The sequence below is a fragment of the Capra hircus genome, chromosome 19 (genome assembly GCF_001704415.2).
Source record: "Capra hircus breed San Clemente chromosome 19, ASM170441v1, whole genome shotgun sequence".
NCBI classification, from domain to species: domain Eukaryota; kingdom Metazoa; phylum Chordata; class Mammalia; order Artiodactyla; family Bovidae; genus Capra; species Capra hircus.
In genome coordinates, this window is record NC_030826.1 from 7,312,450 (window position 1) to 7,338,118 (window position 25,669).

Sequence of the window (25,669 nt, forward strand, 5' to 3'; positions counted from 1 at the left end):
CCTAAGTATTTATACACTTGGTAAGGCAGCTTCAAGCAGACCCAGGTTCAATTCCTGGGTTGGAAAGACCCCCTGGAGAGGGAAATGGCAACCCACTCCAGTATTCTTGCCTGGAGAATCCCATGGACAGAGGAGCCTGGCAGGCTCCTGGGGTTCCAAGAGTCAGACATGACTGAGCAACTAAGCAGAAGGCAAATTACACAGAATGAAGACCGATAGGGCTTCAAGGAAAGATAGACACATTCAAAGTTTCAGACGGTTTAACACCCTTCTCCCACTGCCTCATACGTAGACACAAATCAATAAGCATATGAAAGATCCGAGATCTCCCTGGTGACCCAGTGGCTAAGACTTCATGCTCCCAATGCAGGGGGCCCGAGTTCGATCCCTGGTCAGGGTACTAGATCCCACATGCCGCAACTAAGGTAAGAGCTCACGTGCTGCAACTGAAAGACCCCACATGCCACAGCTAAGACCCAGCACAGCCAAATCCACTTTTTTAAAGAGTATAAAACATTTACAACCCACTTGACCAGCTGACACAGAACCCTCCACCCAACAATAGCAGCATACATATTATTTTTTTTAATTTATTGAAGTATAATTGACCTACAATGTTACACCAATCTCTGCTGCAAGCAAAGTGACTCAGTTATACAGCATATGAACATTCTTTTTACCTTCTTCTCTATTGAGGTTTATCCCAGCACGTTGAATATAGTTCTCTGTGCTATATAGTAGGACCTTGTTGTCCATCCATTCTATCACAGTTGGCATCTACTAACCCCAAACTCCCAGTCCATCCCGTCCCCAGTCCCCTCGGCAACCACAAGCCTGTCCTCTGTCTGTGAATCCGTTTCTATTCTGCAGACAGGTTCACTTGTGCCATATTTTAGATAACACATATAAGTTATGTCATATGGTATGTGTCTCTTTTTGACTTCGCTTAGTGAGATCATCTCTAGTTGAACGCATGTTGCTGCAAACCCCATTTTTCATTTTTAACGATGGAGTCGTATCCCACTGCTCCACCTATTCCTATCCATCTCTCTGCCGATGAACTTTTAGGTTGTTCCCACGACTTGGCTATTGTGAGCAGTGCTGCTATGAACACAGGGGAACATGTATCTTTTTAAAGTTTTGTCCAGACACATGCCTAGGATGTGGGACTGCTGGATCCTGCGGTAATTCTATAGTATTTTTAGTTTTCCTAGGAACCGCCACTCTCTTTTCCGCTGTGACTGCACCAACTTACATTCCCACCAGCAGTGCAGGAGGGTTTCCTTTTCTCCACACCCTCTCCAGCATTTGTTATTTATAGACTTTTTAAAGATGGTCATTCTGACTGGTGTCAGACGGTACCTCACTGTAGTTTTGATTTGCATTTCTCTAATAATTAGTGATGTTGAGCATCCTTTCATGTGCATATTGATCATCTGTATGTCTTCCTTGGAGAATTATCTATTTAGGTCTTCTGCTCTTTTTAGATTGGATGGTATTTTCCTGTTGTTGCTCTTGTATGAGTTGTTGGTCTACTTTAGAAATTAAGCCCTGTCTGTGCACCATTCGCAAATATTTTCTCCCATTCCATAGGTGTCTTTCTGTTTTGTTTTCTTTATGGTTTCCTTTGCTGTGTACACGTTATTTTATTTATAATCTCACGGCTGGTCTCTCTGATGACCAGCCCCGATCCTGGGTCATCTCACCTCTTAGCATAAGCTCAGATGTGATAAAAGGGGCTGGTGAATTACAAGGACATTCCCATTGCTGAGGGCAATTCCAAGGATTCAGAATCTCCCCACCAGGAACAAGAGACAACAGCCAGTCAAGTTATTATACAACAACCTCAAATCCACACCTCCCACAACTCCCTCCCCTCTTCAAACAAGGATAAAATCTGGGCCCACTGCTGGCTAGTTTTGGTTCATTGTTTTTAAGTTTTTATTATAGGAATTTTCAAACAGCGACAACAGTAGAAAGAATAATATTTCACTCATATTTCCACCACTGTTTCCTTGATTACTCTTTTCACTCATACCCCTCCCCTACCTCCCTACTCTCATCTTCAGATTATCCCAAAGCAAAGCCCAGAAGGACATTTGGCTGAGAATTCATGGCAAGCTACCTGAGGGGCTGCCCCACCCATGCAGCCTCACGTAGGCTCCAGGTCTGCTGAAATCTAGCAGGCTCCAGCTCTGCTGAAATCTAGCAGGCAGCTGAGTGGGGGCCACCCAGAGGCCCTTGGGTACCTCATTTGCTGACTCCCGCATGACAGTTAAGGAACACTTTCTACACACTGGAATGAGTGCAAGAGCACCCAACAACACCGCTTTACTGCATTCAAAGCTTCTAAGGCACGTAAGCCAGCCTTGGTCCTGGTATTTCTCATGCCTTTCAAAGGAACAGTGTCTACAACACTGATTATGTCCTAAAGAATCAATGTACAAAAATACAAGCTCAAGAATACAGGCTTAAATACTCCTAATTAAAATCAATGCAGGGTCAGACAGAATAAGGTAAGAAATAATGTATCGGTATTATTTTATAGATCACAGACCCATCTGAGAATAATTAAAACAGGCAAACCAATCAATCAGTCTTTGAACAACAAAAACTTGACCCCGATCTTTGATTTATCATGCCAGAGTGGCAGAGACAGTCCCTGCTACCTAGGTTGGGAGAACATTTTTTATGTTTATCTGGGAAGTTCTGACCCTCCCCCAGGGTACCAGGGGGCATCTACAAGGTACCTCCTCCAAGATGGGATGGCAAGAGCAGTGAGTGGATTCATCCAACACCTGCCCATCTGACTTACTCTGCAAAACGGGAAGTCAAATGAATGCAAAGTTCTCCCAAGTCTAAGACTTGACCACTGGGTACCAGCCCTGCAAGGTGAGAGGGGACATGAAGTCTCACCACTGGACACAGTATGGTTTGAGACAGCGAGGGCATGCTCCTCAATTCACGTCTCCAAGGCACCCACATAAGCCTCAGCTTGGGTTACCTGCTTGCCTCTCATCACAAGAGGGGCTCAGGCTCCTCCGTCCTGAGCTGGACGATGCACTATCAGGGAAGCGCCACCCCCTGGCTGCCCTCATTTCTAGAGGAGAGCCCAAGCAGGACCTGTGGTTTAATCTTGGGCACTCTCCTCAACCCAGCTGTTCCCCAAGTATGAACTGGCTCTGAACAAGGCTTTTGTTTCAGGAGATCAATGAAGGTGCTTTGAACCATCTCCAAAAGCAGAGAAGAATCACCAAAGAACTTTTCTTCCCAGTAGCAAAGGAAGAAAATCTTCAAACACCCACAGTTCAACTATTGCAGGGGATCTTCCCTACAAAGATGAGTGCTCTCCCAAGGAAGTGAAAGTTCGTGTTGGAAGGTGACACAGATCAACACTTCCGCCGGCAATATCAAGTGCTCTGGGCTTAACTAGAATGCCCTGAAGACCCAGCACAAGACCAAAGATGAGCTGACATAACATCAAACATCTATATGGAAAGGCCTGGGGTGCGTGTCTCCAGTGGTATCGTCCCTTTCAGACCATAAGGAGTAAGGAGCCTGACTTCAGCTCCCCTATTGGGAAAGCCCAGAGCAGGACTCATTTCTTCACAGGCTGTTACATTTTTCCCACTTTGGGGATGAAAACTTACATCCTGATAAGGATGTAAGGAGCTCAGGAAATTCCAGCCATCCACTCCCTCCAGCCCTCAGTGGACTGAGGCTATTTCCACTGCACAGAAACACTGCAGGAAAAATAGCCCCTTGTACTTGAGCCTGGCAGCTGGTTTCCTCCTTGGTTTCAGTTTTTCTGACCCTTCTCCTGGTCAATTCCTACATCTGCATTTGGCTCAAGTGAGGAAGAGAGTAGAAGGGTTCGGGCCTCTCTGACTCACAAGAGGACCAGCGCTGGGTTGAATAGGAATGTTGCTGCTGCCCATGGATCTGAGAGCAGGCCCTTCTGGCCACAGGCAGGCACCCAAGCAGGTGACTGGGGTGGTCATGGAGGCAGCCGCGCCGGGCCTGTCTGCGTGGCAGCAGGCTTAGCTAACCGTTCAGCTCTGCTGGCCACGGTGGGGTCTCCACCAGCTAGGGCAGGGTCTCACGGTCCTGGAGGAAGGAGGCTAGCACTGAGGAGAGCCAGTCAGAAGGCGAGACGCTCTGATGAGAGCGAAGCTGCCGACTGCTAACACCCTCTTGCCTAGGGGGACCGCTGCCCCACAGCCTGTGCGACCGCAAGGTTCTTGGGCCGCAGTCAAAGCCAAAGGCATCTGCGGAAACGCCTTTCATAATACACAGGAGTTAGTGGGGCTTCTGGCCATGTGGGAACCAGGTCATGCTGACCCTGAATCACAAAGTCAACATAGACTGATTCAGATTATGGTTTGAAATCTTAGACCGAAAGCATTCCTATTGGGACTTACAACCGTGGATGGGGTGATGAGGTGCAGGACAGGAAGGGACAACAGAGGGGAAAAGGACATGCTTCTTTGGGAAACTCCGGTCTGGGTGGAGACCTGCTGTGGGTCGCTTCCCTCGAGCACAGAAAATAACCAGAAGTCTGAGCATTCATCCCAACTCCCACATGGAGGCAGTGGAGGGGAATGAAATTCACTGACTTCGGCTTTTTTTTTTTTTTTTAATCTACAGACCTGAATAGCTCTACAAAGAGTCATCAGAACTCCAAGATTTGAAGGCTACTTCGGAGAAGAAAGAAGCAGGCACCAGAGGCCTGAGGAATAACCCACAGGGGTTACAGATTATGTACAGCAGGAAAGAGGTGCTTCTGACTTTGACTCCCTGGAGACCCGCCCAGCAGCCTGGATCTACCAGAACCAAGGGGGGCATCCGGCTGGAGAGGCACCAGGAAGTGGGAGGCTTCCTGACCCACAAGGCAAACACCCTACCCCTGACCCTGGCCAACCCTGACTTCTCATCCCATCTGCCCAGCCTCCCGCCCTCCGCAGCTCCCCTCCCATCCCTTTGGCCCTGGGGGACCTAGGGCAACTCCCCGGGGGTCCCAGGTGCAGCACCCTCCCGGGGGGACCTGGGGAAGCGCGCGGGCAGTCCGGCCGAGCATCCGTGGCCGGCCTACTTGGAGGAGCAGATGGAGAGCGTGGCACCCGTGGAGAAGAGCCAGAAGGCGGGGTACACGGCCTCGGTGAAGTCCACCTTGTACTTGTACAACAGGTGGACCTTGTCAGCCGCGGCGAAGAAGAGCACGAAGCCGTGATCGCAGTTGAGAAGCACCCCCACCCGCGTGGCCTTGGTGGACGGCAGGGTCTTCTCCACGTTGTTGTGCCAGGCGGAGATCTTGGTGTTGAACCACTCCACACACCAGGACGCGCTGTTGCGGCCAAGCCGGCTCTCGGGGCCCTGCCGCTCCATGCTGCCGTAGCAGACGCCCACCCCACAGAAGTTGTTCTTCTGAAGCTCCACCTCCCAGTAGTGAATCCCCTTCTTGTAGCAGTGCAGCCCCAGGACCTGCGAGCAGTATGTGAACCGCTGGGGATGCGGCCGGTAGTTCAGGGACGTTTCCGCCACGGACGCGACGGTGTAGTTCTCGGAGAGGGCCACCTTGCTGTGGGCGGTGTTGTAGTCCAGGACAACTTTAACCACATCTGAGGAAGTATCAAGGAGTCAATCAGAGGCGCTCCGAGCACTCCCACCCTGCCTCCTTTCTCTAGCTGGTAATATTTATTCATTTGCTCTTCCCATCCATTCTACCACCCTTCCAGCCCATTCATTCTGTCCAGCTCGTCAGACATCTGTCCACCTCTCTAACCGCCAATCAAGCCATCTGTGTGTCTATTAGTCGCCCGTCTGTCTGTCTATTCCTCCACCCAAAACCACCTATAGGGCCCCTGGCTTATGCCAGGCTCTATACAGGACGCGCAGCCATGAACCAGATGTGGGGCCTGGCCTCGTGGAGTTCCCACTCCCAGAAGTAAGGCAAGCACATCAGCAGCGACTCCCTGCTCCACTGAAGGGCAGGCACTCTGCTGGAGGGACACAGCCATGGGGGTAACGGGCCAAGGGAGGGGAGAGCACCGAGGAACACTTACTTCACGGGTGGGCTGGAATCTGAGCCAAGCGAAAGGGAGATGAGAAGAGTTAAACAGGAGAGCAGGGGAGGGAGAAAGGCTGCGAGAGACAGTGAAGGCAAGCATGGAGTCACGAGGATGACGGACGTGCTGGGAACAGGGAAGGCCGGGCAGCTGGGAACACAGAGGCTGCAGCGAGAGAAGAGGGGCCTCTGAAGCCACCAGTGCCGAGCCAAAGGGTCTCGACTTTAACTGGGGGCAGCGGGCAGTCAACTGAGGTCTGCCAAGGACAGCAATGACCTGAATTGAATCCTTGATTAGGACACAAGCCTGGCCTCCACCTCCTCCCTAGGACAGGTGCTCCTCCCTACCCCTCCCTGCCCTTTCACTCACCCTGGACCAATGATAGAGAGCTGGGCAGACAGGGAAAATCCTGAGCTTAGAAATTTGGGAAGCTAGAGACCAGGGTTCTCTGCCACCCCCTGGCTCAGGGAAAGACACTTTGCACCTGGCCCTGGGCCTCCCCCAGGGCAAAATGAATAGCCTGGGAAAATGTCCTCTGAATACCCTAAGTCCCTAGAACTCCTTTCCTCTGCTTAAACAGCTGTACCGCAGAGTGCAGGGGTCTCCATAGACATGTGGCTCAGCACTGCCCCCAGCAGCCTGGCATCAATCACGGGGGTTGGGGGCAGGGGAGGCCTTTCCCAGCCAGGCAGCTCCAGGGAGGCTGGCCCTGATACCAGGTACCACAGTTCCAGCAACGGGTGAACCACGCCCACTACACCAGAACCACGCCCACAGCTCCAGCAATGGGTGAACCACGCCCACTGCACCAGAACCACGCCCACAGCTCCCGCAATGGGTGAGCCACGCCCACTGTGCCAGAACCACGCCCACAGCTCCAGCAATGGGTGAGCCACGCCCACTGTGCCAGAACCACGCCCACAGCAGCTGTGGGAAAAGGAGGGCCAGAGCATACTTTGCAGAGAGAGGTTTCTGCCGCTGCAAGGAAGTGACCACCAGCGGAGGGTCTCCGTGGGTGAAGCTATGGGTGGCCCGAGGCCTGGCCTGGAGGAAGGAACTGCCACCACTTCCAGGCTGGAAGCCACAGAGGAGCAGTAAGGGCACCCTCCAGGGGGCAGGCTGACCACGCCAGACAGAGGCAAGGACAAGTAAGGCAGCAGCTACTCACACTCCAGGAGCTCCGGCCTGGACTTGCTTAGGAAGTTCTCCAGCACCTTGGCGTTGAGAGATGCTGAGGTCGGTGGCACGGCAGGGGCTTTGGCTGCACCTGAAGGAGGAACAGAAAACCATTTCCTTGTCCAATGCATGAAAATGAAAAGTGCTGCTTTTCACTCCGCTCATTCCCGCTCTAAACAAATTCAGAGCATTCCACTGTCCACGGCCCACCAGAACTCACCCTCCTGGCCAGGTTGTTTGAGATTCACTAAGTGTTCCGAGGATCCAAAGGTGACAGGCTTGTTGAGTAAGGCAGAGGCTGGGATAAGGAAGAGAGGTGAGTTGGGGAAACGACAGAGTGACCTGATGGGCTGGAATCCCTCCCACACTATTTCTCAAGAGCTGCCTCCACAAACACACACCTGGACCGCCAGGGTGACATGAAAGAGTCCAGACAGGGCAACATGCATCGTACCGGTCTCATGCATGTCCACTTATCCTCACGCCCAAGCCCCGACCCAGCGGCCAGCACAAGTCACAGTTATGGAGCCCATGCCCATCTCAGACCCTCCCCCAGCACACACCAGCCCACAGCTCAGCTTTCCTTGCTGGCATTTAGTTCTGCACTTGGGTACTCAAGGAGCTAAAAGATGCAGAAATGCATAACTTACCAGGTTTCCTGGGCTTCTTCTCTTCTTCTGAAAAACAAAATTTTCAGAATTAAAATGTTTCAAAGCACAACACAACCATACTTTCAAACACCATAATAATAATCGCTACATGAAGGTGACCCATACAAATAGAGCTAGTATATTTTACGTTGAAAAATATAAGGGGGTCAACAGGTAAATTAATCTACGGTCCTACATCATGGTTTTGGTGGTGAGAGGCTAATAAGGAACATGAATGGATTTCCTGGTGAAATGGAAATCTTTATCCCGATTTGCGTAATGGTAACACAGATGTATTGGAGAAGGCAATGGCACTCCACTCCAGTACTCTTGCCTGGAAAATCCCACGGACGGAGGAGCCTGGTGGGCTACCATGGGGTCGCTAAGAGTCAGACACGACTGGGCAACTTCACTTTCACTTTTCACTTTCATGCATTGGAGAAGGAAATGGCAACCCACTCCAGTGTTCTTGTCTGGAGAATCCCAGGGACAGGGGAGCCTGGTGGGCTGCCGTCTATGGGGTCGCACAGAGTTGGACACAACTGAAGCGACTTAGCAGCAGCAGCAGCAACACAGATGTATGCGTTTGTTAATCTAACTGTACTTTTAAGATCTGGACATTTTACTGTAGGTAAATCATATCTCCACAAAAGAAAAAAATGCAAAAACACACACACACAAAAACCCACATAGAAAGCCAGCCAAAAAAAAAAACATGCTTGCCAGATATCACAATAGTCTTTATAAAGTATCTACAGTGTATATCTATGGGGACTGAGTTTAGCTAAAACAACTATCCTCAAAGCATGCACCCCAAGCCAGCAGCGTCAGCGTCGTCACCTGGGCAGCTGTAAGGAATGCAAATTCCCAGGCCCCCTCAGACCAGCTGAAACTAACAGTCTGGGTTACAAGCCACTGGACTCTGATGTGTGCCCAAGATTTCGGGTTCGCTCTTCACTACCACAACTGAAATGAAAAGGGGAGTCCTGGATCTCATCCCCGCTGGCCTGAGGACCCTGCATGTTCCAGACCAGCCCCACCGGACCCACCCACGGGCCCACATGGCCCCCGGCCGCCCCTTCCTCTCACTCAGAGCCCTGTTTCTCAGGGGTCATTTTCACTCTCCCCTTCTCCCCACCTGTGTCTCACCCCCCCACCACTCCCACTGGACCAGCATCTTGGGAGGACTCCAGGCTGTGACCTCGGCTGTGGGCACAGGGCTCCCTCCCAGTGTCCACGGGAGCCTCACCCACACTGTGACGAGTCCACCCACGAGCCAGCCTGATGCCAGCATCCTCGGCTCGCACACGCAGAGCGGGCTTGTGGAAGGGGGCAGTGGGAGGGAGGCTCTCTGGGCCCGAGCCTTGAGAAGGACACAGGTTGACAGTGCGTGTCACCTCGTCTTCACACGGGGTACCCTGCACGTGTCAGGCACCCCTGAAGGCCCCCTCCTCCCCTGCCCCAGGCATGCCAGCCCCTGACTACACTCCACTCCGAAAGCACTAAATACTAACAACAAGCAAACAACAACAAAAACTAGCTCAGAGTTCTCTCACCCCTCACCCACCACGACAGCGAGCAGCCCTCCCCCGTCCTCACTGGCTCTTTCGGTCCACAGTCTGATGGCGTTTATTGCTGTGGTCCAGTCGCTCAGTTCTGTCCCACTCTGTGACCCCATGGGCTACAGCACACCAGGCTCCTCTGTCCTTCACTATCTCTCGGAGTTTGCTCAGATTCATGTCCAGTAAGTCAGTGATGCTTTCTAACCATCTCATCCTCTGCTGCCCCCTTCTCCTCCTGCCCTCAACCTTCCCCAGCATCAGGGTCTTTTCCAGTGAGTCGGCTCTTCACTTCGTGCGGCCACAGTGCTGGAGTCTCAGCTCAGCATCAGGGACGTACGCCTGGCCTTTAAAGAGCGTTCACCATCAGTGTCCCACATAAACGTCACCCAACAGCCCCATGAGGTCAACGCCACTATGGTCTGCGTTTGACAGATGAGGAACCTGAGGACCATTCTGCACCGAGCCCCCATCTCAACAAGGGTTCTAACATCCCCAAGTGAAAGTGAAAATGACGGTCACTCAGTCACATCCGACTCTTTGAGACCCCACGGACTGTAGCCCCCCAGGCTCCTCTGTCCATGGAATTCTCCAAGCAAGAATACTGGAGTGGGTCATCATGCCCTTTTCCAGGGGATCTCCCCAAACCAGGAGTCGAACCTAGGTCTCCTGCACGGCAGGCAGATTAGGTGCCATCTGAGTCATCAGCCCATTACCCCCAAAGTGGAGGACAAAAACTGATCTTTAGGGACTCAGGGAGAGGCAAGGAAGGAAAAATCTTGTTCTTTTTATGGATCACAGCACCATATGTAAACAGTCACACCATATGTGGGGTATTAAGCTTCATGTACGGGGTGACTACGAAAATTCTGTCTAAAAGGGCTTGAGGGGTAAAAGCAGAGGGTAACGATGGAGAAGAGGCTGAGAGGCTCCGGGAGGGCTGACTCACATCCCACCCGGGACCGAAGAGAGACAGCCTCTGCTCGGGGTGCTGCCCCCCAGGCCAGAACTTGGCATCACGTTAAGTATTTCTCAAGACGAACCAGCTTCGGTCACCTTGCCATCCCAAGCAGTGGGAATGTCCAGCGCTGATGGCTGGTCCTCCCAGGAGCCCTGCAACCTCCCCACATCAGGCTTGGTCGGTACTTGCCCCCAGACGCTTCCGGGCCTCCCAGAACTTGGGGTGGGCCGGGCCCCCCGGGAGGAGCTGTGACACCCTCTGGTGCCTCAGCCTGAGCGCTGATGCCCACGGCTGCCGCCGCCCACGGGGAGGGAGGTGCGACTACTTACTCACAACCTTCTTCACAGGCCGGTGGGGCTTCGGTGTGTGTGGTGCGCAGGGTCCTCCAGCGTCCCCTGGGCCAAAGAAGGAGAGGTTAGTTTAGGCGGCTCTTCCACACCCAGCCAAGGAGCCAGCCGCATGGTAGAAGGGCAGCAAGCTGCAGAGAGGTTACAAAGGTGATCCCCACCAGACTTCCCCGCTGACCACTCACAAGCACTAGAAACGAGGCAACAGAAACACAAGTATGGTGTGTTCCCTCTCTTCTCTGCCTTAAAATGTAGCTGGGGTGGAGTTTTCTCTGCCAGCACCCAGCTCCATGACTGCTGCCCTGTCAGCGAGCTGTGCTTGCTCGCCTGAACCTCGGGGAAGACCCCTCACCCAGGGAGCGAGACCAAGGTGCCTGCTGTGTCCAGGAGGTTCCTTTCCCCCAGGAGTCCTCACCTCTGTCCCCAGGCCAGTGACCACGGGTGTAGCAGGAAAACACACACACGGGGCTAATGCGCCAAATTAGCTTTCCCCGTGGCCATGGCCGCGGCACACCGGTTACAGGCTCTTCGGCAGGGCCATTCGGCCAACCAGGCTGGGACTCAGGCCTGCTCCCTGGATTACAGACCAAAGACCCAGCGTGTGCTGGGCTCTGTGCCAGGCACTGGGGACAGTACTGGACGAAAAACAGACCCAGCCCCTGCTCTCACGGATCACAATCTGGCGAGGGAAACAGAGGGCGATGGCAAGGAGGAGTAAAATGACAGGCGCAAAGCAACTTCCCAGCTGGTCCAGTGGTTAAGCATCCACCCTGCAAAGCAGGGGACACGGGTTCAAGCCCTGGCTGGGGAACTAAGACCCCACAGGCCTTAGGGCAACTAAACCTGTGAGCCTGGGCACTCCAGGGCCTGCAAGCCACAACTAGAGGGTCCATGTGCCTCAATGCAGGAGCCCGCATGATGCAACCAAGACCCGAGGCAGCTACATAAACATATAATTTTTTTTTTTAAATGACAGGTGCAAAAAGGGCCCCAAGGAAGGATAAGGACCTGGGACCTTGTCTGAGGAGTCAGAGTGTCCACAGGGAAAGTTTGCTGGGAAATGTTAACGTTTTAACTGATCTCCAAGGGAGACAGGAGTCACCTGGTGGAGTCTGAGCCCTCTAGGTGTGTGTGTGTGGTGGGGGGGTGGGGGGGGGGGTGGGGTAGGGGTCGGGGGGTGGGGTAGGGGTGGGTGGGATGTACAAAGACCCTGTGGCAGGGAGGTTAACATTTTTGAAGGACTGAGTATAAAGGGATGTACTGGGGGGGAGGGGGCCACTTCAGGGCTGGAGAGGTGGACGGGGCCTGATCAGGCAGGTGCTTAACAGCCAGAGTCAAGAGTGTGGTCTGCAATCTAAACAAAGGAAATTCTCCAAAGAGGAGGCAGCGGAGAGGGTGCCAGGAGAGCAGACTGTCACCCTGAGGCACTCTCTCCAGCTGCGACAGGAGCAGCCGCAGAGAAGCTCATTAGGAAGTTGCCGCAGGTGATTCAGCGGAGAGCAGGCACATGGTGGCTGCAGTGAAACGAGCTGAGTCCAGAGATATTTAAGAAGCGAAATCTGACAATGGGCTGGACATAAGCAGAAGGACACCGGGTGGTGGTTGTTTAGTTGCTGAGTCGTGTCCAGCTCTTTTGCAGCCCCATGGACTGTACCCTGCCGGGCTCCTCTATCCATCGGATTCTCCAGGCAAGGGTACTGAAGCGTTGCCATTTCCTTCTCAGGGGATCTTCCCAACCCAGGGATCAAACCCACGTCTCCTGCTTGGCAGGTGGATTCTTTACCACTGAGCCACCCGGGAGGCCCCAAGGTAGGGGGTATCAAGAAAGAATTTCATGTTTCTCTGACCTCCAAACTAGCCACTTCCTTACCAAACAACACTGACAACCCAGAATCCATTCAGCCCATCTGAGCCAGCCTCAGACTCAGACCAAATAAAAGCCTATCCAGAAAGGACCTTCATAACACCTGGCCACGAAAGACATTTTAGGAAGGGTGGCTCCAGTCTCAGAATGAAGTGAAGACTGCCCACCGCCTCCTGGATGAGCGCAGTGGTCTTGTAACATCTGAAGCTCAAGCCCCAGTCCTCCAGAGCAGGACTTCCCTTCCCCAACAGCAGAGGGGACCCATCCCGTTTCCAGAAGCCCCAGTGCAAAGCCGGGGAGGCTGCCGATGGTTACCTGGGACGGTGAGCTCCTCGGGCTTCTTGTCCTGGGGCTGTCTGAGGGCCCGCTTCAGCTCATTCTTGAGGTCGGAGGCGCCCTGATAGACCTCCTTAATCAGCTCGTGGTTCAGCTCCACCTTGGGGACGAAGACTGGCTTCGTGGTGACTCCCTGCAGCTTTGCCGCTTTCTGCAATGAGCCGGGGGCTAGTTCAGGCAGGTCTGGCAAAGCAAGGGCCCAGGCTCAAGCCTCGTGAACCCTGGAAGGAGCTTCCCCGTGCCCACGGGCACTAAGCCTAATCAGCCTCTCAAAAGTGGCTGGGGGTTGAAGCGCCACTTTAGGACACAGCCCTCTGGAGGTGGAAGAGCCCTCACCTTACAAAGGGAAAAACCGCAGTCAAGAAATGACAGGTGTCCTGCCAGGACCTCTGCTGATTAGCAGCAAGGACCGAGCTGGGACCCAGGCCTCCTAACCCACGGATAATGCTCTTTCCACCACCATCACCCCTCAAAGACCAGCTCTAAATGCACGTTCTGAAAACAGAACAGGAAGGCCTGGAGGGCGGCAGGATTCAGCCACACATCCAATGCAGGAGAAGAATCTTACAGAAGGTCTCCCGAGCTTGGAGACCAAATCAGGTCATATGGTCTCAAGGGGTCCAGATGTGGACTCACAATCCTTCTGGGAGAGCTCGAGGCAGCTAGATCAACAAACAGGAGTGAGCACAGTGGGAAGAAAATGCCATCCAGGCCAGGCGTGGCGAGGAGACCCTGCACACAGGAGACAAGGTTCCTGGGCACTCCTGCGCCTCCCCAGGACCTGAATGTGGAATCTGAGCCTTTGAGGTGTCAAAGCAGCATGCCACCCAGTCAGCAGGGCTCCCAGAGACACCCGTCGCGTGCCCAGCACTCTCCTGTGCACCAGACACACTGGGAGGGTGAAGGGCCCCTCCTGAAAGGCGCAGACAGCCTTCGAAACAGACAAGGAAACAAGCACGTCTAGACTGAGGTCGTCAAGGGAGAGAGCAGAGGCAGGTCACGTGCTCCAGATCACCAGCAGTGGGAAAACAATGGGATCCCGGAAGATGGGGGAACTGGGGCTGCCCTGGACAAATGACAGGGTTTACGAGGCGGAGGCCAGTCTCAGAGTCCCCTGCCCACGCTCAGGGCCTCTGAGGAGCACCCTGCTGGGGTCAGAGCCCCAGGCATATGCTGGGGGTGGCTCACAAGAGATAAGACTGCTGGCAAAGGCAGGCAGGTCCCCGAGGGCCCTACGGGCCACGCCGAGAACACAAAGGCAGAAAGGGTGTCCGTGCTGTAGAAAGATACCTCTGGGGACCATGCAGAGGCGGGATGGGGGGAAGAAGGTGGAGGCCTAATGCAGGCAGCATCCCACGATGGACCCCAAGCCTCCTGACTGCCCTGGGCACACACGTCACACACCCTCCCCCAGGTTAAGGGCAGGACAGTGAGTATGAAAGGGTGTCACTCCTGTCACTACGTCGCAGTACATGGGAACCCTGAAGGAGTACTGCGCATGTAAGTAAGATCCCAGTCTGTCCATTTTGCCTTCTTCACAAAGATGATTCTTCTGGGGGGGCCTCACCAAATCAGGTAAAAGTCCTTAAAACAGAAAGTGGGTCTTCCTGGAAGGAGAAATTCTCTGCTGGTTCTGAGGAAACCAGCTGCCCAGTCGAAAGAGGACCACATGCTGAGGAATCGTGGCAGCCTCTAGGAACCTCAAGGACACAGGGCCCTCAAGCCTGCACCGCGAGGGACTGAACTCTGCCAACAAGCATGAGAGCTTCCCCAGAAGGAAGCGGCAAGCCCCTCCAGCATTCTTCTCTGGGAAATCCCATAGAAGGAAAGGCCTGGCGGGCTGCTGTCCGTGGGGTTGCCAGAGGGTCAGACACAACTTAGCGACCAGGAACAACGACGACAGAATATCCTCCTTTCTTAAACAAGAGTGTCAGACGCCCTATTTATGAGTTATTAGAACCCACAGGTACCAAACACACTGGACCCCAACAAAGGAGAATTAGGCTGTTTTCTAAGGCGGAGAGAAATACATGTCTTGGGGGAGATGTCCAAGGGACACAGGTATTCTGTCTGTGTTTGCCAGACAGGCAAAGGAGAGACATCAAAGAGCAGAAAACACTGAAAAATGGGTCTTGAGCTAAAACTTCCCTGAAGTTTGTGCTTTTCTGGGAGTATGAAGCCCTCCGAATGAAGAGTTTAAGCTGTACACAAAGATGGAGTTCAATTAGGATCAGATATCAACAATGACCTTGCTTATTCCAAGTGATTTGACCAGACACCGGCTGAAGAGAGCTTAAGCTGAAAAGGAATTAGTAACGTTGTCACCGGAGAAGGCAATGGCACCCCACTCCAGTACCCTTGCCTGGAAAATCCCATGGACAGAGGAGCCTGGTGGGCTACAGTCCATGGGGTCACTAAGAGTTGGACATGACTGAGCGACTTCACTTTCACTTTTCACTTTCATGCATTGGAGAAGGAAATGGCAACCCACTCCAGTGTTCTTGCCTGGAGAATCCCAGGGACGGGGGAGCCTGGTGGGCTGCCATCTATGGGGTCGCACAGAGTCGGACACGACTGAAGCGACTTAGCAGCAGCAGCAACGTTACCACTAAGATTCTGATAGATGTGAATAACAGGAAGAACTCTGGGGCAATCCAGAAGAATAAAAAGTGGGAAAGAGGCTGAATGGATACACACTGCTGACTGTTTTGACTGAATCTCATCCCAGCTATGAATTCAAATAGTAGATCTATCGTTTCAGAGAAACAAATCTCTTTTAATAAAGAAAAATTACACAGTGAAAAAAAAAAAAAAAAGCATGTCAGCTTAGACGACAACCCTGAGCTCCAAAAGGAACATACAACCTGGTGAGACCACAGCCTAAGCCACACAGAGTGTGAGGTAATGGACAGCTTTTCTTCTAAGCCACGTAGTTTGCGGTAAGTGGTCACAAAACGTAGAAAACTAATACAGCCTGTGTGTCTCAGGGATGCTTCCCAAAACCCCTTACCGCCCCAACCCCTTGAGAGTCCCGCTCCACACTGTAATGCAAGGCAGAAAGAGGATTCAGCAACACGCTCATCATGACCCACCTCCAGAAACTCAAACTCGTCCCCCTTAGTCAGGGCGAGTTCAACCTCCTCCTTTAGGGTCTGGATCTCACTCCTCTTCTTGAGGATGATCTGGTAAATGTTGTCGAACTTGCTGGTGACCCTCTTCTCCTCTTCCTTTATCTTCCTTGCGGCGCTGGCCTCGGAGGCATCGATGAGAGCCTTCATCTCCAGGTATTCCTGTCTCAGCTGGTCCATCTTCCTATGTGCAGCCTCCTGAGAGGCCAGGACAAGAGGGCATCCGTTAAACGGGCCAAAGGGCTGGGCCTGACACGTGGACCACCGCAAGCTCTCACCTGGGCTTCACGGAAACTCAGATGGGTGCAACCACTTTGGAGAGCAATCTGGCAAGATCAGTGAATTTCAAGGTGTTCATAGCTTATGACCTAAATCCTAGAGGAAATCAACCCTAAATATTCATTGGAAGGGCTGTTGCTGAAGCTCAAATACTCTGGCCTCCTGATGTGAAGAGCTGACTCACTTGAAAAGAACCTGATGCTGGAGAAGATTGAGGGCAGGAGGAAAAGGGGATGACAGAGGCTTGGACGGCATCATCAACTCAGCGGACATGAGTTTAAGCAGACTCTGGGAGATAGTGAAGGACAGGGAGACCTGGCGTGCGGCAGCCCATGGAGCTGCAAAGAGCTGGACATGACTGAGCAACTGAACACCACCATCACCACCACCACCTTCGGACCCAGCAACTGAGTCCAAAGAATGTACTCTAGAAAAAGACTCTGCTCCAGAGACACCCAAGAATGCTCTAAGCAGCACTGTTTGAAGAGCAAAATCAAGGAAACAACCTGAATGTCAGTCAGTAGAAGACTGCAAATTATTCCCTGCGGTGGAATATTAAACTATGATAAGGGAAAAACAACTTACAGAAGACACGCAGTGAGATGCACCGTACACAAGACTTATAAACAGACAGAACGGTGCGTGCGTGCTCAGCCACTTCAGTCGTGGCCAACTCTCTGTGTCCCCATGGACTCTCCGTGGCTCCCGGAAGAGAGGACGAGGGATACAGAAAGGGGAAAGCAAAGCCAGGGCTATATTCTCCTTGGCAATGTTTTATTTCTTAAGCTAGAAAGCGGCTCATGAGTAACTTTTTTTCAAGGGTATGAAGCTGCCCTAGACAATTCCCTCTAGAACCGCACTACACGCAGCTGCAGGCCCTTGAACTACGGCCAGTCCAAGCTAAGCTGTGAGACAGAGTGACCTAAGAAGAGTATGGAACATCTCATTAATACCTTACATTGACCAAAATAACACTTTGGATATACTGAGTTAAATAAAAAATACCTTAACAGACCTAGTCTCATGCACTATTCAGATTAAAGTTATATATAAGGTTCACTTCGTATTTCTACTGGACAGCACTGCTCTAGAAGCTGCAGTTTCCCTTTATAGGTTGGGTCACCTCATCAGCTCAGAATCAAACTTGACAAAGAGAAACACACACAAGAGGGCGAGGGAGATTGGAATTCACTTTTTTTTTTTGGCCACACCATGCGATATTCAGGATCTTAGTTTTCCCACCAGGGATTTGAACCCAAGCCTCCTCCAGTGGAAGCTCAGAGTCTTAATCATCGGACCACCAGGAATTCCTGAGAATTCGATTCATTTCTTAAACCAGTACCTGACGCTGCCCTTTCAATGTGACTATCGATGTCCCCGAATAGTCATCCTTCTTCTCCCCCGTCAGCAAGAAAACACCCCTGGGTTCAGATGGGCACACAGCTGCCCAGCCACAGACTACATCTCCCAGCGTCCCCTGCAGCTGGTCAGGTGACTACGCTGTGGCCTACGCAACGCGAACGCAAGTAACAAGCGCAACACTCTCCCCCCTTGTCACCCCTCCTCACAGGCTACAGCAAAGATCTAACGGTGACCCAGTGGCAGCCAGAGACGGGGAAGGGCAGGAAGAAGACAAGGTCCTGGAGCCTGATGGGTCACAGGCCGCAGACCATCCCACAGCCTGCGTTACTGAGGTCCAGCCCTGAGCCGTCGCAGAGAGGAACATACACAGCGATCTTACTGAAGCCTCTGATTCTGAGGGGTATCTCTGCTCCAAGAACTTAGCCTGCCCGCCAATCAATACAGGCATTCTCACGTGCAATCTTTCACTTAAGCCTCAAGCTCACCTTCGGAAAGAGGCTCTGGAAGAAGATGGAAAAACTACGGCTCAGAGATTTGCCAACATGACCACAGTATCACAGGCTAGTATTCTAATCTAGATCTCATCTAATCTAACCACAGCTGTGGCAGTGAAACCAGATGCTGCCCCTCCAGAAAGGATGCTTAAAAATCAAACCTCCTCTCAACGTAAAAGCACTGTAACCTTATAAAAATTACGAACCTGGAGGGGAAAAACCTCTATAATTCTACCACTCCAACACCTGCACTACTATTCCCTGACTATATTTCCTCCCAATCTTTTCTCCTACACTTTCTGTAATGGGCTTAATGGGGGCTCCCCAAAAGCTACATCCGTGTTCCAGGACCTGGAAACGTGACTTTACTGAGAAAAGGAGTCTCTGTGGATGTAACCAAGGTAGAAACCTGGAGCCAAGATGATCCGGGCTTACCCAGGTGGTTCTAAATCCACTAGCAAGTGTCCTTATTAGCGACAAAGAGCAGACACAGAGGGAGGAGGCAATGTGAAGATGGGGGCAGGGACTGGAGTGATGCGGGCACAAGGCAAGGAACGCCTGAAGTCACCAGAAGCTGGAGAGGCGGGGACAGACTCCTCCTCGGGACCTTCGGAAGCAGTGTGGCCCTGTCGACACTTTGGATTTGGACTGCTGGCCTCTTGGCGGCCATTTTACAGATGATAAAACTGAGGCAGAGGGGAGAGCACAGGGGTCAAGATCACAAAGATAGAACAAGCTGAGACGGCGGCTTCAGTAAGTGGCAGATGCGGTCGTTCAAACCAAGCCTCTGCCTGCAAACAACCCGAGAACTGAGCTGTGAGAGACTACATTTCTCGGAACCCGCGTGTGTGGTAATCTGTTACAGTAGCCCTAGAAGACAAACACACTTTTTACAAACAAAAAGGTGCAGGGACTTCCCTGGGGGCCTGGTGGTTAAGACTGCTTCAAATGCAGGGGACAAGGGTTCCGTCCCTGACTGGGGAACAAAAGTTCCTCCACGCTGCATGCAGCGCAGCCAAAAACTAAACAGACAGATGCAGCTTTTGCTTCCTGTTTCTCTCCCACTTAAACCGTAGCTACTTTTTATGGTGCTATGTTTTAACCTTAATTTTCAGTGATTCCTCCCACCCAGGTTAGACTCGTAGTCTATTAAGAATCTCTCTGGGCATGTAGATTTTTGCATGTTTTGTTGAATTCTGACTCTGTGCGTGGACCCAACAGGAGCCGTTCGGATGCCAGAGCTGAGCCCGCCTCCCCGGAGGGGCGGGGCGCCCCGTCACTCACCTGCACCTCCTGCTGCCTGGCTCTCACGTCCTCCAGCGCTCTTGATGCCCCATTGATCTGGCCGTACATGACAGTCAGTTTTTGCCTCAACTTGTTCTGCAGAGAAAACGAACCGGGTAAGAACACACCTTGTCCCAGCCCCCCAGAAGCACCCAACACCAGGGACCCGCAGCTGTTTCCACCACCCCAAGTCTCGCCTGCTTGCAGCTTTCTGATGCATGCTCGTGTTTACTGCCTCCATCCTTTCAGGGGGACAGCACAGTCGAGAAGTTATAAGGATAGGACTTGGAGCTGGACAGAGCAGACTCAGTTCTCAGCTGTCCAACTGTCTCTCACCTGTTCGTCTGGTCAGGAAATAGATACAGCTGTTCCTACCCTGCAGGGCTAGAAGGACAATTAACTGAAGCAGTGTCAGTCCTCAGCCTAGTGCCTGGATCTTAGCAACGACAAATGTCCTTCGTAAACGTCAGCTTGGATTACTATGAGCTTCTTCACTAGAACCCATTTTACAGATGATGAAACTGAGGCAGAGAGGAACGCAAGGGGGCCAAGCTCACCCAGGCAGAATGAGCTGAGACGGCCGCTTCAGTAAGTGGCAAATGAGTTGTTCACACCAAGCCTCCCACTACAACCAACCAACATGCAGACCAATATACTGGGGGAGGAGGGACCTACTGAAAACCAGTGGGGGGCTAACAGAGAAAGGGAGGACCACACAGTTAAGATCCAGAAGGAAACCCAAAGAGATGAGCCTGGCATCTGGGGTTCTCCCAGGGCCATCTGCCAGTTCCCGAACGCAGCTGGGAGAGCCTCTGTGCGCCTCAGAGAGGCAGGGAGACAAAAACCAAAGTCCAAGGCTCACCTGATAAGCCCCACAGACAAAAGCCCTCCAAGGGCTACACCCTGGAATAAGGATGAACCGGCGGCAAACCAGCTCAGTCCCTGAAACTGAACTAGGGTGATTCAGAATCGCTAGGCCCCAGGTCACGTTCCGATGCAAAAGTAAATTAGGCGCCAAGGCAGCTAATGCCACCCGAAGCCTCTGAGTATTTTCGTAAATTTTCATAGTCACCAGCCGACTTGCACCCAACTCAGGCAAAATGCTGCGGCGTAGAAATGGGTAGGAAAATCACCACCACCTCCACCGTAATAACGGCAGCTACTGTTGGTCATGAACTTACTCCAAGTCAGACACTGTTCTAGTGCTTTCCACATATTAACTTCGTAAAGCTGAAAACAACACTAGGAAGTAGGGGATTATCCGCCCTTTACATATGATGTCACTGAAGCAGAATAATTAAGGGGCTCACCTAAGCCACATCATTATTAACTAGTGTTACAAGATGCTGGCATTACAATAACAGACTTATGTCCAAACTGAGCGCACAGGAGATTCTAGGGGAAAAATGCACGTCCCTTAACTAGCTGGCTCAGCAATACTCTGGCCTTCCCTTCCTCTCCTCTGACTCTCCCAGGTCACTGACCTTCACTCCAGATTTGAATAACCCAGTGACAGTCACATGGAAAGGCTGGAGGCACAAACCAAGGCCACACTAACTCAGCCCCGAAAGCCCAAGTCACTGATGGTGTTTCAGATGTGACTTCTGTGACAATAACCTCTGACCCAGCCTCTAGCAGTGGCCAAGATAAACTGCGGCCAAAGGCAGAAGGCCAGCCCCGGGCACATGCAGCCTCACAGGTCTCAGACCTGGAAGAGACCTCAGGACTCCTGGGGGCTGCCAACTGTTTCCAAGACCCACTCTCAGTGGTCGTTGTTGTAGCTGTTCAGTCTCCCAGTCGTGTCTGACTCTTTACAACCCCACGGACTGCAACACACCAGGCCTCCCTGTCCCTCACCATTCTTGAAAGATTTTACACATATTGATCAAACGCATACAACAGTCCCTGTTGGTACACAGGGGCCCACACGGCTATAGACCAAAGGAAAGCCACCCAAGGCCTTTGAGCGCAGCTAATCAAGGACAGGGAACTTTTCAAAGTTCTGAGCATCCCTTTACAGACTGGGGACTTCGGTCCTCCAAGTAGGCACCAGAGTCCTGAGTCCACCCTACACCAGTGATCAAACCCAGCTGGGCTGACTCTGCCGCCAGAACTGACCAGCAGCAGGGCTGGAAAAGGAGACAGGTTGAAGCAGGAGTTCCCAACCCTGGGCTGTAGGCCGGTACTGGTCCAAGGCCTGCCACGAACCGGGCCGCAGAGCAGGAGGTGAGCAGTGGGCGAGCAAGCGAGGCTTCACCTGCCGCTCCCCACACTGCCTGAACCACCTCTCCCCGTCTTTCACGAAACCAGTCCCTGCTGCCTGCCAAAAAGGTGGGGGGCCGCAGGGTTAGAGGACACAGCAGGCCAGGAGAATGGAGGGCAGGCAAGGCTTGTTAAAAGGATTAAAAAGCCGAGCGTGTATGGCATACAGATAACCTGGGCGCAGATTTCAGCCCCAGGCCCTGGAGATCAAGTGGAAGCTGTGGCTCCAGACCAGACTACAGCGGGTCCTTCTGCCCCTCACTGCCTTCTGCCTCCTGGATAAGAACTGCTAGCAGGCCTTCTGAGCAGATCTAGGCTGCCCAAGTCCTCAGGCCCACACATCCTGAGAAGAAAATCTGGGCAGTCTAACACCCTCCATGCAGCAACTCTCCTCGGGGAATTTCTGAGTAACAGAAATGATAGCAGCAGCTCTATGCAGCACTAGTGAGCTATAAAAATGCCATGCATGGGGAATTCCCTGGTGGTCCAGTGGCTAAGAATCCGCCTTCCAATGCAAGAGACACAGGTTCAATCTCTGCTCAGGGAGCTAAGATCTCATATGCCAAGGAGCAACTAATCCCACGCGCCACAACTAGAGAGGCTGTGTGCCGCAACTAAGACCATCAGGGCCAAAACTTAAAATAACTTTTTTTTTAAAAAAGCAACTCTGATCTCTGTCAACTGAAAAGAAAAAAAAAAACACAACCTAAAAGCTAAGAAGTGAAGTGTTAGTTGCTCAGTCGTGTCTGATTCTTTGCAACCCCATGGACTGTGGCTTGCCAGGCTCCTCTGTCCTTGGAATTCTCCAGGCCAGAATACTGGAGTGGGTAGCCATTCCCTTCTGCAGGGGATCTGTCTGACCCCAGGATTGAACCTGAGTCTCCCACACTGCAGGCGGATTGACAGCTGTGTTTAAAACAAATAAACAAAACCCGCCATTTATGGATCACCTCATTAATCCTCCCAACCACCTCCTCAGATAGGCAGCATTATTGGGCCCTTTGATGGGTTCCCAGCCAGGAAGCAGAGCCAGAATTCAAACCCAGGTCTAACATTTAGCTCTGGTCAGAATCCGAGTCAACCAGCTGGGCCCTGGGGCCTGCCTAAGAAGCACTTCCCAAACAGCTCAGCCCCCTGGAGCCTCCTGGCCACTCTTGGATGTGCAGACGGAATGCTATTAATCCCGTTTTAGGGATGAAGAAGCTGACCCTCAAGAGAAATGTAATGACTTGCCCTGAACCACAGCTGATGTACGCAGAGCAGGCCTCCAGGCTCTGAAGGCCAGGCAGGTTCTTTCCTGTAACAGGTGGAGACCCAAGTAGGCTGGGCCTGAGACAGTTGTACCACCCTGGTCAATGTCAGGCAAGGCCTGAGGGACTCAGGGAAGCAGGCCGCAGGAACCCAGCTCGGCCTGGACACGCAGACGAGGCCGGGAAGGTCCTGCCCAGGCCAGAGCAGCACCTGCCCCCGAGCCGTGGAGCCAGTGCAAAGCTCCCCAGGCCTCACATCTCCTTAGACAGCACGAGGACAGCCCCGGTTCTCCCTGAGAGCCTGGGAGAGAGAAAAGAACCCAGGCCTCACCCTGAAGTTTGACTGAAGCAAGGAAAGGGAGTGGGCCTACACCTGTTCAGCCTCTGCCTCCATTCCAGATGGGAAATCAGGGTCCTCAAACCACTGAAAACATCTCAGACCAAGAAAGGCCCTGAGGAATCCGCCTGATCCCCCTCCTCACATTGCTGATGAGGACCGACCCCAGGCAACCACTGAAACCATCTCAGACCAAGAAGGGCCCAGATCCCCCTCCTCACATTGCTGATGAGGACCAGCCCCGTGCTTTAAAGGAGCTCAGGCAGGAGAAAGGGCACAGCAAGCGTGCAGCTGGGCCTCCTGTCCAGGGCTTCCTGGGACCCTGCCCACCCTCCCCCTCACAGTGGTCGGTCCTCCTCGGTCACCAGAAGTCTCTGGCTCACAAAGACTTTATCTCACATGACCTCAGGAATGTCCTGTGCTCTGAATTCCAGGACTTGGCTTTGAGGCTGGTCCACCAGGAGAAACAGCAACAATGGTGTCCGACCAGCTGGCCAAGGCTCAATGACCACTTAGCCATTTGGGTTAACTCAAGTGAAATGAACTTCTCTGAATGTCCGTTTCCTACTTCCTCAGCTGTAAACAACTCATTATACCCACCACCTGGGAGCTAGGGGAACTTAAGAGAACTGTAGGTAACCTCTAGCCCTCATATTGATGTTCAAAACCCTCTACTAAACATGCCAGATCACTGCTAAAGTGAAAGTGTAGTCACTCAGTCGTGTCCCACTCTTTGAGACATCAGGGGCTGTGGCCCGCCAGGCTCCTCTGTCCATGCAATTCTCCAGGCAAGAACACTGGAGTGGGTTGCCATTCCCTTCTCCAGGGGATCTTCCCGACCCAGGGATAGAAGCGGAGTCTCCAGCATGGCAGGCAGATTCTCTACCGTCTGAGCCACAAGCGGACCCCCAGACAACTGCTAGGCTTAATGCAAACAACATATCACCTGTGTCTTAAGTAGTTCCCTCTGTAAAATGGGTGAGTGGGGTGAGCCACGAATATGAGGGCTGTATGTTCTCACGGCCCCTTCTACCAGGACACCGGCTGTACCCCTGGCCCCATCTCAGGCACAGCAAGGCCTGAGGGTGCCCCTCCACCGCCCCCACGGGATCCGCGTGGTCGGCCACACTGCCCACAGCGGGGCCCTGTGTGCCACCCCGCCGGCCTAGGCTGCCTCTCGGCGCCCCCCGCCCGCCGCCCCCTACCTCCAGGTCGGTGCTGGCCTCGTTGAGGGGCGCAGGCGAGCAGGTCTTGTGGTCCACCACGCAGACGTGGCAGATACACTCGCTGTGCTGGGGGCAGAAGAAGTCCCGCAGGCGGTTGTGGCGGGCGCACTTGCGGCGCATCAGGTCGCGGACGGGCGGCTGCAGCGGGTGGTCCTGGAAGGCGGGGCTGTCCAGGTGCGGCCGCAGGTGCTCCTGGCAGAAGGAGGCCATGCACACCAGGCACGTCTTGACGGCGGTGGCCTGCAGGCAGTGGTCGCAGGCCACCTGGCCGGCCGCGCTGGGGGCGGCGGCGCGGGTGGGCGGCGTCCAGCCGTCGGCGGCGAGCGCGGGCCGGGCCTGCTCGGCCTGCAGGAACTGCTCCACCACCGCGCACAGCACCGTGTTCTTGCGCAGCTGCGGCCGCGCGGGGAAGCCGGTGCGGCACTGCGGGCAGAGGTACGGCGCGCCCTGGACGGCCCACGTCTCGTCCAGGCACGCGCCGCAGAAGTTGTGGCCGCACGGCGTGGTGACCGGGTCCTTGAAGGGCTCCAGGCAGATGGAGCACGACAGCTCCTCGGCCAGCGGGCACAGCTCCGCCATGGTGCGTCTGGGGCGCCCGACGGGACGTGCGGGGAAACGGCGGCGCAGTGGCCCCGAGGCCGCCGAGGAAACGAAACCGAGCGGCGGGGCGGGGCCCCCGGGCTTCCAGGAAGTCACGTGGGGCGGGCGGGGCGCGCCGGGTGGGGGCGTGCCGGGGTCCCCGCGGTCCCGGCCGCCGCGCTCGGCCCCGGCGACGGGCGCGGGGTGGGGCGCGGGGCGCCGGACCCTGGGCGTTCAGACCGGCCTCCCGGCCCCCGGGCCGTTCCCGCGGCCGCGCGGCGAGGAGTGAACCCCGGATCCCGAGCGCGCCGGAGCCCCGGGCGGGCGCGCCTGCGCGGGTCCCTGCCCTCGGGGAGCCCGGCCGGACGCCAGCCGCGCCCGCCGCCCCCGCGAGCCAGGCGGGCTTATCGGACGGACCTGTGGAAACACCTACAGCAAGGGCTTCCCGGGTGGCCCGCGACTCTGCCTTTTTAAAATTTTGTTTATTTCTTCCTTCCTTTCGTTTCCCTG

The 25,669-nt window shown here is 53.6% G+C and overlaps 1 protein-coding gene across 1 annotated transcript; it reads right to left on the reverse strand.

Moving 5' to 3' along the window:
* TRIM25 (tripartite motif containing 25) lies at nt 1,205-25,252 on the reverse strand. Its single transcript, XM_005709548.3, has 9 exons — nt 24,560-25,252; nt 19,506-19,601; nt 16,051-16,284; nt 12,938-13,109; nt 10,741-10,806; nt 7,892-7,918; nt 7,462-7,539; nt 7,234-7,332; nt 1,205-5,618 (listed from the first exon to the last, which is right to left on the reverse strand). Exons 1-9 carry the CDS (start codon nt 25,157-25,159, stop codon nt 5,089-5,091), a joined length of 1,902 nt encoding a protein of 633 aa, XP_005709605.3. The 5' UTR covers nt 25,160-25,252; the 3' UTR covers nt 1,205-5,088.

Excerpts from the sequence above, each read along its gene's own strand:
- TRIM25 (XM_005709548.3), bottom strand. The coding sequence starts at position 25,159 with ATGGCGGAGCTGTGCCCGCTGGCCGAGGAGCTGTCGTGCTCCATCTGC. Across the intron at positions 10,807-12,937 it reads CGAGGAGCTCACCGTCCCAG|GGGACGCTGGAGGACCCTGC; the intron begins GTAACCATCGGC and ends TCTTTGGCCCAG. Across the intron at positions 5,619-7,233 it reads CAGGCCGGAGCTCCTGGAGT|ATGTGGTTAAAGTTGTCCTG; the intron begins GTGAGTAGCTGC and ends ATACTTCCTCAG.